Source organism: Strix aluco, chromosome 5 (assembly GCF_031877795.1).
Source record: "Strix aluco isolate bStrAlu1 chromosome 5, bStrAlu1.hap1, whole genome shotgun sequence".
In the NCBI taxonomy this organism is placed as follows: domain Eukaryota; kingdom Metazoa; phylum Chordata; class Aves; order Strigiformes; family Strigidae; genus Strix; species Strix aluco.
This window is the reverse complement of record NC_133935.1, coordinates 30,189,866-30,206,604: the sequence shown is the minus strand read 5'-3', so window position 1 is coordinate 30,206,604 and position 16,739 is coordinate 30,189,866. Positions and strand designations below refer to the sequence as shown.

Genomic DNA, 16,739 nt, shown 5'->3' with positions numbered 1-16,739 from the left:
AGGTGAGGAGCACATAGTGTAGTGACCACTGTGTGTGTAAAAGGATATTCTTGTCATCTGGCCCCACATCAGTGGTCATCTCTGTACAGACCAGACCAGACAGGAAACGTGATGTGCTGCAGTTCAGAGAATTGTATTTGTGTATGGAAAAAGAGAGGTGTGCAGGGACACATATGCATGCGCATGCCTATCTGTGAACTGGACAACCATTGGGCTGTGGATTTGTGTTTGCACATCTGTCTTGGCTTGGGATGTGAAGGCAAAGTGTGCTGGGGAAGACATCTCCCTGTGGTGAAAGGATCTTCTAAAATTAAACAAGCCCTGCAGGGCCTGTGAGGGGTTATCTGTCTGCGAAAGTGAGGGCACATGAAGCTTTAGAAGAAGGTGGACATATTTTTGCATCCCTGTCTGGCCTGTTGAATGGACAAGCTGTACCAAACAGGCACTGCAGCTACTGTGGGGTGGTGTTGCCTGTCTGGACTAGCTGCGAGGCTCAGATCAAAGCGGGTGATTCTGTTGTCTGTGAAGCAAGTGGGGTGCTCAGCTGGGTAGGGAGGCCACGGAATGGGTGTTCCTGTGGTGTCACACCATCTGCAAGTGTGAGGGTTATGCCTCAAGCTTGCTCACACTCAGCACTGCCCTCATTCCACTCCTGCTCTTACCCAGGATGGGTCCTCTGAAACTGGGGCACTGATGTAGAGGCTGGTTTCATTCTGGTGTTGCTTAGGTCAACAACACGCATTATTTTTCACAAAGTAGTCAACGGTATTTCTACTGTAGATTGATGCCTATCCCCAGTTTCAAAGTGATCTGTGCATGTGTCCAGACCCCGAGAGTGATATGAATGATCTGTTTAGGTGTCTGAAAGGAAGCTATGGGTCTCTTGCCAGTGTACCAAGAGGACAGGTCCTTCTCTCTCTCTCTTTTGCTACCCAGCAATAGTTACAAACTGGTCCCAGTATATCTGAGCACTACAAGCTAACACCTGATCCCTCCACCCTTGTTTCTGCACCTATTGCTTTACCAGCAGGAAGTAGGACGTGGTTTGGGGCTTTTTATTCTCGGCCTCGCTAGCCTTTTCGATACTTCGGGGCCTCGTCTCAGTCTGACAAGGCAAGCAAGCAGCAGCTTCCTGTGCAAAGGTGAGAGGGAGAAGACAGAGAGAGACCACGCACGTACAAGAGGAACAGCTCTGCAGCAGAACTGCTGGGCTGGATACACCTCTTCTCTCATGCCAGCAGCACTGACTGACACCTGGACATGCACTGAGCTAGGATATCCTCCTCCATCCCTCTCCGTTTCTCCTCTCCCTGTTCCCCTTACTGTTTGACTCCAGCACCTGCTTCAGTCCAGCACCTGCTTCCATCCAACCCTACGACCTGGTCCCTGGTCCCTGGGGACTCCCTTCATCTGGACTGCTGGTTGCCTGGAGCTGGAAGGTAAAGGGGGCAATGCCAACTCTCTCCCACACGGGGGTGGCTGATCTGAAAAGTGTCTTGGAAGGAGTTTCAGTCTGACAAACTGAATCTTGCCGTTGGGGCGGTCTGAGCGCATATTTATCTCTCTGTCTCTCCACAGTCCTCTCAAATCATACCCCACATCTCACAACCACTCCGCCTGTTTTCTTTCTCTCTCTTACTCTTCCATTTGTCTGTTAATGCATTGTCGTCATGCTTTTCTTCATCTGAACCTAATCTTTTATCACAATGGGAATCGATATTATGCCTCATGCCAGCCCTTTATAAACCCTCTCCTCGCTCTCCAGGCAGTCCCAGCAGGGTCTAGCGGGACTCTTGTCTTGTTTTGCTCAGGTCTGTCTGAGCTGCAGGCTTGCTGAGAGGTAAGGGTGGTTGCTTCTCCTGTGGGCAGAGGCAGACCTCAAGGTACAGGTGTCCAGGTGGATGGGGAGAGGAGGAGACTTGGATGAGAAGCCCGTAAGCCCAGTCTGTCTAATATGGAGTGTGAGTGTACAGGCTTTGTAACACAAGGAGTCTCCCTGGGTGCCATGGGTGGATGAGGGGTGCTGCAGAGATTCCTAATTACAAAGCCCAAATTTTCCACTTCACCAAAAAGCACAACTCCTTCCAAGGCAGTGCAGGGTCTACTTGGCAAGGATGGTGCATGGTTTGTGCATGACTATGTAATATTTTGTGATATGGTAAAGCCTTGATTTTCCAGAACCTGGTAAACTTCTTCTCCCTGATTTCCTACCCTGTTCCAAACAAGGCATTCAAAATCTACCTCCTAAGCCATGAGCTCTGCAACTAACTTTTGTCAGTTGCAGCTACAGACCCCTCTTACTCAGTAAGCACTTAGTTATTTCAGACCTAGAGCTTACAAAAAAAAGAAGCTCTTCAAAGCACAAGCTGTGCGCAACCAAGGCAGCACTCTCTACCTGAGTCAGCAAGCAGCCTGAAACAACACATGCGGACTGTTGTGCACTCTCACACACATTTCCAGAAGGCATTACTCCTGCAAACAGCCTATCTGTGCTGCACTGCGAACACTTTCAGTGCTGAGCAAAGGACCCAAGGCAGGAAAACAGTGAGGTGCTGAGGGAAAAGCACAGACTCTGGAGTGGAAGGGGTGTGAGTTTCTGAGCCTGGAAGATTGGCACTGGCTTTGAGCCCTGCCCTAGGACAGTGGATACCTCCTGTGAGATGACATATTCCTAATTTGCATTGCTGAGCTATGCTGGGGGGGCGTATTCTCTCTTTCAGTGTGTCACCAGTACAGATGAAGCCCTCTTTGCTGCTTCTGTGTCCCCTCTGGCTGTTCAGCCTCACGTTTCTCTTGTGGACATCAGACTCAGCACAAGGTAAGAAGTGATTCGCTTCACCCAGGGCGAGCAGGGAGGGGGGTCAGCTGGAGGAGTGTGTGTGCCACAGTGTGTTGCTGTGCAATGCTCATGTTGTAACATACAGTCAGAGGAGGCTGCAATAGTTACAGGTCTCTTATGAGTACATCAGCCTCCAAGGACACAGAAAAGTGAGTGGCTCTGCCTGTCTTACTTGGAGACAGTTATCCAGCAGAGGAGTCAGTCTGTAATTTGGGATGGGGCAGAATTGTCCGGGGTGATGGTTAAAGCCAAGCATCATTGTTAATTCAGCCACGTTGTTGTCCACCTCTTCTTTGCTGGCAGGCGCCTCCAGCCTAACTTGTTGGTACGACTCGCGGGCAGCTGTCTTCTGTGACTGGAACCCAGGCAGGGACCTGGTTGAAGCACCATGTCAGCTGGAGATTTTATCAAAGTTAGCTTTTTGTGACAGGTGGGTGACTGGAGAGGCTGAGGAAAGCCAATGCTTTGAATGAAAATTGTCCTGGAAAGTTTACCGCTTAACAAAAACATAGACTCCCCCTCCCCAGGCCAGCTGTAGTGGAATCACAGAGCTGAGGGGCTTTGTTTTGAACCTGTCTCTAACCCCATGTGGGCTGAGATGCTGGCTATTGCTCAGTGTCATCTGGCAGTCCCAAACTGTCTAGCACAGCCCATCTTCCAGCTCCATAGCTCTGTCTGTGCTTCATTTTCCAAAACATCCCTCTTCCTTGGTAGCCACCCTCTGGACTGAAAGGTATTTCAATGGAAGGATGATGTATAGAGATGGGGGTGGAGGGGAGTGGAATTAAGGTTATGCAGAGGCCATTTGCCTATTGCCAGGATGAGCTGGGATGTTGGACCCTGAGTAACAATAAATGAAGGAAAATATTGTTTTCCACTTATCTCCCCTAGCCCTCTGATCTCTCTCAATTTATGATGTTTTCCTCTCCCACAGAGGGGTGGGTGTGTGGCCAGTACCATATTGGGGGCTGGCTGAGTCTCTGTGGTCTCCAAGCATGACATCTCCAGCCTCCCCCAGGGCTTCCCTGGGTGCCTGTCATAAGGAGTGACTCAGTGTGATTCTCACAGTGGGTGGGTTGCTCGTGACTGTCATAGAGACACCTCCAACGAGGTGAGATGGGCAAATATATTGTGGGATGTGGTGCATGGACCTAGAAAGCCAAAACATTTATGTTGCTCCACAGGTGTGAATCACAGAGATTAGGGCTGGAATTTGGGCTGGATTTGGAACTGTGCCATTGCTTGACCAGGGCTCTAGGACACCACCTCTCCCTACCATCAGCAAGTCCCAGGCTTGATCTGACCTGGAGCAGGCAGCTCAGTCTACCCTCTCAGCTGAAACCACATGGATGCTCTCCTACCCTGTCACCCCCCCTGTGCCATAGCTCAGCTTAGGCTGTCCAGCCACACTTGTCAGAGCAGAATAGAGGTCATGGCGTAGTGCTGCCAAGTGTGACATAACAGTCCTGGCTGACTGGGATGTGACCTGGTTCAGAAGATACATCTCACTCAGTACCTGAGATCCTACAGGACTCAGGTCTCCTACTTGAAGGAGACCTGTAAACCGTAGAGGCGATGAAGCAGGAACCTGTGTTCCAGGGCCACGTTAGTGCAGTTGTGGGCAGCAGATGTGTTTGAGCTCTGCATGCCCTCTGATATCGACAGAAAGTAGAGAAAGTAGCAAGAGGGGTTTGTGAAGAATCGGAAAATGGAAACCTACTGTTATCTTTGGCTTGAAAAAACAAATAAAATTTGTCTGAATGATGCAGTGGAGAGAGAAAGTGGGATTACATCCTTGTAGCCTGTTGAGCAAATATGGTAGGATGCAAAATGCTTTGAAAGGCCTTTAGTGTTACATAAAGTTTAATACAAAACAACGTCCCCAGCTTACTGGAGTTCTGCTTAAAACCCAGGTTATTTCCTTCACCTGAGCACTGTGAATTACCCAAGGCAGAACACATGACAGGACTGAGGAGATGCATCAAGACCTTCAGCAAAAACAGTAATGTAAGTAATTCATCTGGGATGTCCTAGCTAATGGCAAGGTGGAAAGGATTTGTATGTGGATTTTTGGTGTACAAATAGTGTGACACCCAGGAGCAGTATAAAAAGCCCAAACCTAATCCGTGGCTACAGTTCTGGAGTTGGGCTTGATGTTGTGTGTTGTTGATATGCATCGTGCCTGTCGGTTCCCCTGCAGGGGGGACTGGCTTCATTGTGAGCTGGCCCATGCTGCTCTGACACATGCAGAAGACGTGCAGGACAGACAGATCACATGCAGTGTACCATGTCTCAGTTACCTGGGTTTGGCCCTAATCCCTTCCTCTGAGGAGGAATGGACATCACCCCCAGCTCTGAGGTCACCTCTTGACCTCATTTTCCTTGAAGAGGTCAGTACCATTTTCCAGATCATTAACTATTGTGAAGTCTGGTTAGATGTGTCAAATGCAAGATGCAACAGCAACACATCACTAGAGCCAATGGTGATGCAAATCCTCTAGCTATTATTTTTTATTTAAATCAATCTTTTTTGGACTCAGTATGTACTTCCTTCAGTCATATCCAGAGTTACTGTAGTCCTTGTGTTTTCGGAAAAAACCCACCCAAATATGAGCTAATTCCCCTTATTGATAAAGTCACAACCAGTCCTAACAACAGACAAGCTTTCTTACATTGGCATATCATATGCAAAGACAAATTGCAGGGTTAGTAAACAGCTCTAAAATCTTTTCTTTCTAATCAAGATAATTTCCCTATTGCTTATTTAATACTGCATGACTTATGTGACCCTTCAGTATCATTGCATTTCAAGAGCAATATTTAATATTAATGTCATCTCAATCTTACCCATGAACACAAAATGTTTTAGTAAAAATATTTTTTCTCAATAAATGCCACTCATAGAAAGTAACTTTTTTCCTGCTTAGTCAGTACATACAGCAATCCTACCAAACTAGCATATCACAATATTTTGTGCCCTTCTCACCAATGAACAAAAAAAATCTGGTGACAGGAAGCATAAATCTTTGGTTCCTCACTCGCCACTGAAGCTTATGCCTTTCAGCTACAAATATCGTCCATATTTATTGTCAAGTATTCCTAAACCTGTTATACATAGGCAATATTTAGAAATATGAATGCTTATTGATGAGGTTTCAGTGTCACTAATGGTAAATTTTCCTTGCAGACTCAATGCTTCACCACTGCAGACCGTCTTACCATGTCTGTCCATTGCCAGATTGGAGAGAATAGGTCTATACCTGTGCGAATAGAAGATTTCAGTCCACTTGCAAATAGTGAGTACTCAACTGTTTTGCAGACTCTGAAGCTTCCCCATAGCTAATTTATCTTCCCCATCCACCCCTATGCAACAACTATAGCTGATTTTAGACTCGTCTTTTTGTTGTCCCCTGCTACAACTAGCACAGATGAACCATGCTGACTCCTGCCACTTGCGCCTAAGTAATTGTTTTGCCTTCCTCAGGTTTCCTGAAATATCCTTCTTCCTTTGAATAACAACAAAAACCCCCATTCTTTTGTATTATTTAGAAGCACAGAAATGCAACAATGATAAGTTCAGTGGTCTGGGCAGGATGGTGAATGGCTTGTCTCAGAATCACAGAATCATCAAGGTTGGAAAAGATCATCTAGTCCAACCATTAACCTAACACTGACAGTTCCCAACTACACCATATCCCTCAGCGCTATGTCAACCTCTAACATGCAGTGTCATGCCAGCCACTTCCTGTCCTGTCCTGGATCCGGGACACTGTTAAATGACAGTGCTTTGCACTAGGAGTTCTGGCTTCAAACAGGCAATGACAGCTCAGCTGACCTCCTGAAAAATTCATGCTGCAAGAAGGAGGGAAAGTCTTGCTCTTCCCCTGCCCCTCCTACCAGATATGTGCTTCCACCCTCTTTTAAGCCAGCCTTTGCATCCATCAGTCTTTGCTGAAAGGATTCAACTCACTAATCCAGCAGAAAAAGATCTGCTTGTGTAATTATTTTTGCCAGATGTGTGAGTTTAGCTGGCTCAAGGAGACAAAGGAATCCAATAGAGCTGCTGCAAGGTGAGGCATAAGAAGGCATGGCTCGAGTCAGGGATTGGGAAGGATCAGCCTAGACAGTCTGTGTAACTCCATCCACTGCAGCTGTAGATCTCTGAAAGAGCAGCTGGGAAGCAGCTGTTTCCCCAGCCATGCTCCATTCCTGTCCATACAATTGCCTTGTGGATCACCCCTACAAGATAGGAGGCATGGCCACGTGGGGGGATTGATTGCACTGACTGCAGGGGCCACTCTCACAGGCTCACAGGAGGAGCTGGCTCTAACTAACATAGTCCAAAGACAACAGGCCTTTTGCTGTCAGTGACAGTGGGGAAGAAGGAGGAGGAGAGAGGGGGAACTCACTAACAGTCTCATGTAGCCATGGCTGGCTGAAGTCTGTGAGAACATCCAAGACACCAACCCTGCTGCAGTGGGCTTTGCGGTGAAGTCCTGTTATGGATAGAGTGCCCTGCTCCTTCTCTCTTTCCAGTAAAGCTGAGGCCTCCAGGAAATCTTCAGCTGCTTAGCAAAACTAATAACATCTACAACTTAACATGGAGCCTGAATATTTCCTCTCACTATTTGGATGGGGAGCGGGAATACCAAGTGCGGTACCGAACAGTGAGTCAGTCCTGGAAGGTGAGTACAGAGGTGGGTACTAGGACCTGTCACCATATGAATCCTGGTCTTCTTTACATCACCCAGGACTTGCTCCTGGGCCTCCCCTCAGGACAAATCCAGTTTTGTTGAAGCTGGAGAGCGGATGACACCCCCCCTTTTATCTTTGTCACCTGTTGCCAGTGTTTGATGATGACATGGAGGCAGATGGGAATCCTATTTTACTCAGTGTTGTGACAAAGAAATCCAGACAGCTCCAGAAGAGAGCTGAAAGGGATAAAATAGCAAAGAAGAATTTTCCTCCAGGGTGAACAAGGAGTGCATGAGGTGTAGGGATCTGAGACAGGTTCTCTCTGAGGGCCTTGGAAGAGATGAGTACATGAGGCTGTAAACCAGGATGTTCATGATGCTCTAATTTTTCCCTACTCCCAGGATGCCAGGAACTTCACCATCATGCAGGACCAGATGTGGGTGGTGTTTGAGAGCCTCTCACCTGACTTGAAATATGAGGCGGCTGTCCGTGCAAGGCCAAGTGCCTTAAGTTCCTACAAAGGCGTGTGGAGTGACTGGAGCGAGACGATACTGTGGAGGACACATGCTGACCGTAAGGATCAGAGTCAGGCAGTCTAACTTGGAGGGGAAAATGGGGACTCAGGGAAAACAAGGTAGGAGCGCCAAAGCAGGCTGAGAAGCTGGAGGAAAATGGGTAGGGAAGATAGTGTTGACCAAAGAGCAATAGAAATGTTGGAAACAATCTGTCAGTCCTGATCTGTTAGGTTAGGCTGCCTCAACAGGGCTTAAGGGCAAAGACTACCCTGACCCCACCACAGCCCCTCTGACTTCCAGAAGCCAGGCAAAATCCACAAGATGTAAATCAGGGATTACTTGCTCAGAGTAGTAAGGCCAGATGTCTGACCTTCAGAAGCAGGGGCCAGGACTGGCATTTTCCCAGGTGCTAATGTAACATAGGAACATAAAGCCAGTTTTCTAAAATGGCCCAGTTCATTGGAGCCATTGACCAGTGAAATGCAGTGAAACAGAGTGCTCAGATTCCGAACCAAAGGACACCTGACACTGGGACGCAAAATCTCACAGAGAATGGAAGAGACTTAGACCATGTTAAGTCCCCTCCATAAACGTCTGCTGAGACTTGCATCAGTTGTTGCCATGAACCACAGCACGGAGGAGACCTCCAGCCTTGAAAGACAGTGCCCTGAGCAAGTCTCTTCGGTGAGTCATTGGCTGTGTTCTCTGTCATTTCTCTTCTGAAAAATAAGCAGATAGAGGTTATTCCTTTGCATGTCGCCCCCATTCTGCCCCTGATTAGCCCCTCCCTGTTGTGCCTGGTGCTGGTATAAACAGAGGAGCTATGTTTAGAAAGGGCACTGTGTTGCTGTGGCGATCAAATTTTGACAGTGTGTGATGTCAATGAATAGGATACAGCCGAAATCAGTTGTCATAGCAACCAAGACCCAACAATAACCAGGATACCAGAGGCAGAGAAGACCAAGTGATCTGAGTAGCATCTCAAGGACAGGCAAAGAAAGAATGTCCTAAAAATGTCTCCTACTTCTTTTATTTTTCTCTACTACCTCACAATTACTCCAGAGATTCTCTGCAGGCCCAGACCAAGGGACACTAGGGGTGGAGGGAGATGAGGGGGCAGGCAGAGGAAACAGGCACCAATAGAATAGCAAGACCAAGCAAAGGTGCACTGGGAGATGTGTGTGAATGAGACAGATTAAGAAAAGTTTGAGACGATGCCAGACAAGCCTGAGGAGTGCTGGCAGTGCTGGCACTGTGGGAACTCAGTTTCTTTCTCCTAATCCTACAATCCAAGCACTAAAATATGGTGGAAAGCTGTAACCTTCCTAGTCTCCTAAAGTTTTCCCATGCCTTTCCAAAGAAAGAAGCCAGTCCCTTGACACCTAACCATCACCACCCTTGTTCCTCTTGCCTTCTCAAAGACCCATGAACCCCATGACTCTGTCTCCCCCCCTGACTCATAATGCTGTTTCAAATCTCCAATCCCACTTAAGCTGATTTTAGGACTCCCTGCTTTCCTTTGCAATGAGACAGACAGGTTGATGGACACTTCAACCAGTAGACTGTGGCACCTCATCTGTGGCAACCCCCAGCTGTGGTGCTGTTATGAACAGGGAGTTCAAGCTGTTCAGCACAAATTATCTATTAAGCAATGCCAAATAGACTCTGAAAGCCATATCAGCTCAAAGACATCCTACACAACACAGCAGAACTCATTTATCTGACCTGTTTATTATAATTCTATATAATGTATAATATTACATTATTATATAAAATTATAATAAAGGTCCTGTATGTTATAATTTTATAATACCATGTAAAATTATAATAAAGGCCCACTTTTAGCTCCTTGAACAGCCATGGAAAGGTTGCAGCTCCTACCTCCAGAATCCTGGCTAAATTTTCACAGCAACTCCCATGTTCTCTCTCATCTTGCAGAAACATCCCAGCCGGTCATGCCAGCTCTTATAGTGAGCAGTTGCATCTTTGTGATCATTGGAACTGCCTTCCTTATTAACTTATGGACCCTGAAATGGTAAATGATAATCAAGATTTCCTCTCTGTTCCTCTCCTGTATGTTGTGTGTCTTCTCAAAACCTGGATTATTTTTCCTTGGCGTTACTCAGGATAGAAAGTAACTTAAAAATATGGTTCATAGCCCAACATTCTGAGGCTGACATTTGTTTGGGGAAATATATCACCACCCAAGTTGATGTGGTTTCACCACCACTGTATTGTGTGGCGCTCCTGTGACCTGATGCCATGCCCTGGCTGAATTAAAAGCAGCCACCTCAGCACTTCTGTTGCCCAGGGGTTAGATGGGTGTTCCCTGGCAGGGATGCACCAAAACCGCCTCTTAAAAAGCAGGCTACTGAGTTTAGCAGTCCCTCAGTAGAGAGAACCAAGCAAGCCTAGGTACTGCTACCTTCTCATTAAAACGCTCCAGCAAGAGCTCAGGCAGGACATGGTGACATTTCGTCTGTAGGCAAAACTCTTGAGTGAGGAGTACAATTCTTCCTTTCTTTGATCTGTGCAGTCCTGGTGTCTCATTACGTGCTGGTAAACCTCTACATGATGCTTTAAAGGTCTTTTTGCCAGCTTTTCTACCTAGACAGTGATTTTATTCAGGATAGAAAGTGTCTCTCAAGGTTACCCCATGCAATAATATGTAGACCTGACAGCATGGTGAGGTTAGAAATGGCCATAGGTTTTCTCATCCCAGGACAGGGGCAAAGAAGAAGGGTGCTGATGTTCATGTCAGGGAGCAGGAAGAAATATTCCCAGTGATGAGGCAGCAGAGGCTGAATGGCTTCTCTGTAAGGAAAGAAGGAAAAGTATGTTGAAGGAAGATGGATACTAAGAAAGTCACTGGTCACTGTGTTTTACCTTTAGTCATAACACAAGGATGAGGAAGTGCTAGCTATACGGCACAGAGAGACATAAAATGGCCTCCTTTCTCCACAGAGTACAATTAACCTGGGGGAACTGGATGGGGGATAATGCTGAGGTAAGATCCAAGGAAGGATTAGACACGCATGAATAAAAATAGCATCTGCAGTGATGTAACGTGGTTTATATGCAACAACTAGCAAATTCTGATGCTTCAGAGAGTACACTGATTGCCTCCAGGGGCCAGGAGGGTCTTTCTTCAGACCATCCCACAGCAAAGCTTCAGCAAAGAGCTGACAGAATCAGCCAACCTCTCTGAGGGACTGAGGAGTAGATTAGATCACTTCATGTTGCCTCAGGATGACAACACACTGGTTCCACTAAAATAGAGGCCTCTGGACTAATGATCTGCATGGCCAATGTGTTCTAGCTATACCATACAGCAACCTGCTAACAGGGCAGAGAGTTGTGGCACAGCTTTGCCAGTGATGGTCCCGCTCAGGCCATGTGGTCCTCTGAGTCATTGTTGTGGCAGCAAAGCAAAGAGGGGGCAGCTCGAAGCAGATAAGAGCTTGGAAACAAGGGAGACCTGCCCAGCTTTTCATCAGGACAGGGTCTTAAGGGAGTAGGTGGAGAGGTTAAGGTGACCAGCCAAGGCAGGGAAGAAACCAGTGAACCGTTGGTTGTGCTTCCACAGGGAAAAAGGAAGTATATTTTCCAATGCCAGGTTTAACTGCCTCATCTCTATACCCCTCATCCCTCAGCTACTGTGTTTCAGGCCACTCAAGAGCAAGGAGAGCCCTCAGGCTTGTTCTTATTTTACCTCTCTCCCATGCCAGGGCCGTACCCATAAGCTGCAATGCTCTCTCCTACCCCACCACAATGCCAGATTGGTCAAGGTCAGGTCCTGCTTCATTCCTCCTTCTCATTTTCTTTTCTCAAGGTTTAAGAAGATCCTGAAGATTCACATCCCAGACCCTGAGAAATTCTTTCCCCCACTCGTTTCGGTTCATGGAGGTGACATTCAGGTATGGGTCTGGGAATAGAGCCATGTGGTTATGAGGGAGGAATGAGGGAAAGGAGGGTCCATCTGCACATGCCCAGGACAGACAGTCAGACCTGCATGTGTACACATGACACGTGCCTGCTGGGTCCTCCACTCGACTTTTATTTTCTGACCTAAAACCTGACACTCAGCAGAGACATCTCTAATTACAGAACCAATAAACGGCAAGCCACACAAACCTCAGCACCCTGCTTCCCTAACGGGGTGTCTGAGAGAAAGCAAGGAACCTGCGTGAGACAGCTTGGCCTCTCAGATCCCCTTCCACACCACTTTGGTCCCTCCCTGCCTGCCCTAGGCTGCCCAGGTCTTCCCCAGATTTCCTACTGTGATCCCCTCCTCCTGGCTATGAGTCTTTCCTCTGCTCCTAATGTGAATTGCCATCATGCTGGATGGTACTTGGCTGTTTTCTGCATTTTTGTTGTCTCTTTGCCTTCTTTCTCCACCCCCACTTTCTCCCTTCCCCTAATCTCTCCATGAGTATGGGCAGCTGCAAGGAGACAATCATCCTTCTGTGCAGTATTAAAGGAAGTGTCAGATGCAAGATGTGGGAGCTGATTGCAAGGGGCATCTCACTTTAGGAATGACAGAAACAAACTGCAGAGGGTCCAGAGGACAGCAAAGCTTTGGAAAATCATAAGTGCATAAAGTCTTAGAAAGCTTAAACTACGGGGGAAGAGTGCAGAGTAGCGGGGCAGGTGTGTGCAACAGGCACTGAAGACACATTTTCAGTGCAGAAAGAACTAGAAGATTTGGCTTTACTGGCCATAAAGGCAATGAAGTTGGATGTTATCAAACCCAGTTTATTTTTAAGGATAATGATTCATTGCAGGATGTCACTCATGGTGAGTGTGGAAATCTAGGCACAAGGGGCCTGGAAGAGCACTTTAAACAAGAAATCTGCATAGGGCCATGTAGATGTATCAGAAACTGGTTCAGCACCTAGGAAGAGATTGCATGAGATGCATCTCAGTACTGCTTTTCATGTTTCCAGCTTCACTTCATCTCATGGTCTTGTAATTTTTTTTTCTTCCTTTCACTTTAATCCTCCATCTTCCCTTCTCCCCTCCAGAAACCTCAAAACAGAGGCTTGCAAGATCTGCTCTTGATTTCAAAGTGACAGAAAGATATACTCTCTCTGAAAATCCTGCAGATAAGACATCATGAATGTGAATTTCCCTCCCTACCACCTCCGGCAACTCTTGCTTGAACAGAGAAAATGTCACTTGATTGTTGTGGTGCTCAGGAGAAGAAACCTTTGGTTCCTCACTGAGTGTTATACTTTGGGTGTAACAGTCTCTTTCCTGTGTTTCTTCCCCATCAGAAATGGCTCTCCTCCCCATTCTCCACATCTTCCTACTGTGTGAACAGCACAACCCCGGAGATCTCCATGCTCGAGGTGATGCAGAAGAATGACCAGGAATCCCAGTTTCTACTTTCCAAGGGAACCCTGACTCCTGATCCTCCCTTGGAAACCAGCGGGAACTCTGTATCCAGCTGCTTCACAAACCAAGGCTACTTCTTCTTCCACCTTTCCAACTCCTTTGAGATCGAGCCCTGCCAGGTCTACTTCACCTATGAGCCTTTTACCCAGGAGGGTAGTGGTAGTGAGAACGGGGAGTCTTACCATGCTCTCCCCTCCCCAGACCTCTGCCCACTGGCAGAGAACATGCCTGTGTTGTCCCACAACTTCATTCACTGTATCAAGGTGACCCGGGGTGTCCAAAACAACTCCTTTGTGGAAGAGAGAGAAGGTGAAGCCCAGCAGGCCATGGCTATTTCTGGGGCTCTCCAGTCAAGTGAAGGCACCTCACCAGTACCAGTTCTGAAACAGGATGAGAAGGTGATGGATAAAGAAACTTTACAACCTGCTGAGGTTGTAAAGTGCCAGCTGGACACTGACTTTCCTGACCCACTGGACCTGCATGACAGCAATACTATCAATGTAATGGAGGGGAGTGGGAAGGCAGGCCCTCTGATTGACCCCTGTACACCAGCAGCACATGCCACCTCTTCTTTCTCTCAGCCTCTACCTCTAAGACAAAGCCATGATGAGGATCCATGCAGAACAGCGTTCTCCAGCCAGGTCCCAAACACTGGTGCCTACCTTTCTCTGAGGGACCTCCAAAGCCAGTACAGCCATTGTTCTGTTTAATATCTGCCTGGAGGAAACCACAGGTGGGGAAGGCCTTCTCTGCAGGGAAGGCTAGTTTTTCTATTCAGGACATGAATGTGACTTCAGCATCAAACCCATTGGGACTGTTCTTTAATGAAGCTGGAGAACAGTTACTCTAGAGGTCTGCAAAACCAGGTGTAAATTCACGTCTACCTAGGTAGCACTAGTTCCCAAGGTAAAGTGTTAGTGAAATAAACTGCTGGAAATGAGAGAACATTTTGCATGGAGACCTGTACTAGTGGGCAGTAAAGCAACACATGGAGAATGATAAAAGCACATAAAAGCTGTTCAGTGGCTACACAGCTGATAGAGATGTAGATGACTGATCCTTAGGCATACAAGCTGACAAGGACTCATCTTCATACCTGTTTCTCTGCTATTACTGGATGCAATGGCATAGAAACCCCTTCCCACACTGCTCAAGTGCCATCCCAAACCTCAACAGCTTGTTTTTTCCTTCCCAGCTCCCAGTAGGAGGCTGTGCCAACACTTCCATGCTCTCCATCTTGGTGTAAAATAGCACTCAGCTTTGAGGCTGACTAGGCACATGGTCCATTTGCCTCATCCTAGCCTAAAAACCTCTTCTAATGGGAGGGAGAAATGTCTGAAGAGGTGGATATGAGATTTTGTACAAGGGATAGTAGCACTGCCAGTCAATGCTGGGGCTGATGATGAAAGGGATGAAGCCATCTCCTCCTGACTGAGCAAGGGTGTAATTTTTTCTGTGGTGTCCCCACTTCTGGTTTTAATCAGAGATTACATTCTGAGCTACCCAGTCCAGCTTTAGACTTGAGTCTCTAAGGTCAGCTCAGAGCCACAACTGTGTCAGCTGTCTAAGCAGTGCAATGTAAAAAGAAATCCCCATTATTGGGTTAAAAATACTGGGGAAATCCCCTCCCCCCACCCTTCTTTCCCCCAGGTCTGATGATGGCAGTAAAAAGAACACACACAATTTCCCATTCTTGCTGCAATATTTTTCATGAAATCGAAAGCCTCTCTGCCCTGCTGGCAAAATACAGTTATTTGACTACGATAAGATGATTGCAGAATAGTTCATCCCACATCCTGTATTAGTGGAAAACATCGCAACGGTGCTGCCCATTCCTTCCATTGCTCAAGAGAAACCATTGCCTAAGTAGCGACAAAGATGTGGTGAATGAGCCCAGAAAACTAACCCACGAATCAGCACCTTTGCTGAAAAGAAAACCTCAATCCACTCACAAAGAACAGGGATAGCAAAGACTACTTTTTTCTTTCTTTTTCCTCTGCATTTGTTGATCTGGGTTAAGAAAATGCAACACAGAAGAAAAAGTGGCAAGGCAAAGGAAGACAAGCTGTTCTGGTTACATCCATTCCTGCATTCAACACCTGTACTGTCCACTTTCTCACCATATTTCTGGACTATGCAGCAGTGGGAAAATACCATCCCTGTGGTAAAGATGTTATATCTAAGAGTTGCTGTATCAAAAAGATCAGGAATATCAATCTTGTTGGTACTTCTGTCACCCCTGTGAGTATCACCTAGAACTAATTCTTCCCTACCTCTGTCTGCACAAGCGTCAAGCTTCCTCTTTGTCCTGGTCCCACACTATTACCTGACCATGCATTATGCAGCCTGAATATCATTATGATTCCCAGCTACAGGGTCACCCACTGACTTGGATTTCATCTCAAAAGATCTGCTCAAAGGGGTTTAGCCTGCCTGCAGCTGAGAAGGCTGGGGGAGCTATACTTCTCCTATCATCAGCTTCTTTGTCACCTGCAACCAGACATGGACTGCTCCGTTGTCTCCAGGAGGCAGCAGGTGAAAAAGACCCCACAGCTTCCCAGATAAGGAAACACAAGTCTTGCCCAGCTGTTTGCTGTACTTTGACAATCTTCTCAGATGGATTTCAAAAAGAGACACTGAATCCCTTGCCCATGATGGGCAATTTGCTATCTTACATGGGCCAAGGATCCTAGGTGTACTGGTGGTTATCCTGTCCCAATGTAGATCTTCATAAGCTTTCCAATTATTCTTGCTGCTAAGATGAGTACAAAAGAAAAACATTGTCTTTTTGTAAATAAAAGAAATATTAAGGAATCTACAGTGTTTTTCTGTCATTTGGGGTGGGGGAAAGGATTAAAAGCTTTTCTAGATAGGGGACTAGGCAAAGCTTTGCTCTGACCAATATACCTTTAGCCCTTCTTCCTACTCTCTTCCCCAATAGACTCAGCCACCTAGAACGGAAAGCGGAGTCAGAGGTGACTCTGCTGCAAGCCCCTGAGGATCATCCTGCTGGCTCAGTATTTTCCCCCCACTTGTGAAAATGCTGACAGCTTTCGAGCTGGCAAGCTGTTAGCACTGCATTCACAGCCACGATGGGTGTGAATGTGTGACACACTGTGGCAGGAAGTGCTCAGCATCAGATCTGGTGATAACCGGACCTTTCTTCCAGGAAGACAAGGTCATGTGGTCTCGTATGTGACTAACCCAGGTTGTGAATACCAGAGACATAACACTCTCAGTGATACAGTGCCCTTTCTCTGCTGGGTTGCCAAGAGCTCTTTGGAAATGTCATG

General features: G+C 46.9%; 1 protein-coding gene across 1 annotated transcript; it reads left to right on the top strand.

Moving 5' to 3' along the window:
- The first annotated feature begins 1,357 nt into the window (after positions 1 to 1,357).
- IL2RB (interleukin 2 receptor subunit beta) lies at positions 1,358 to 16,260 on the top strand. Its single transcript, XM_074826572.1, has 10 exons — positions 1,358 to 1,439; positions 2,721 to 2,818; positions 3,143 to 3,269; positions 4,753 to 4,846; positions 6,027 to 6,135; positions 7,376 to 7,524; positions 7,936 to 8,107; positions 9,988 to 10,084; positions 11,882 to 11,966; positions 13,326 to 16,260. The coding sequence occupies exons 2-10, from the start codon at positions 2,737 to 2,739 to the stop codon at positions 14,154 to 14,156; spliced, it is 1,746 nt and encodes a 581-aa protein (XP_074682673.1). The 5' UTR covers positions 1,358 to 1,439; positions 2,721 to 2,736; the 3' UTR covers positions 14,157 to 16,260.
- Positions 16,261 to 16,739: the final 479 nt, after the last annotated feature.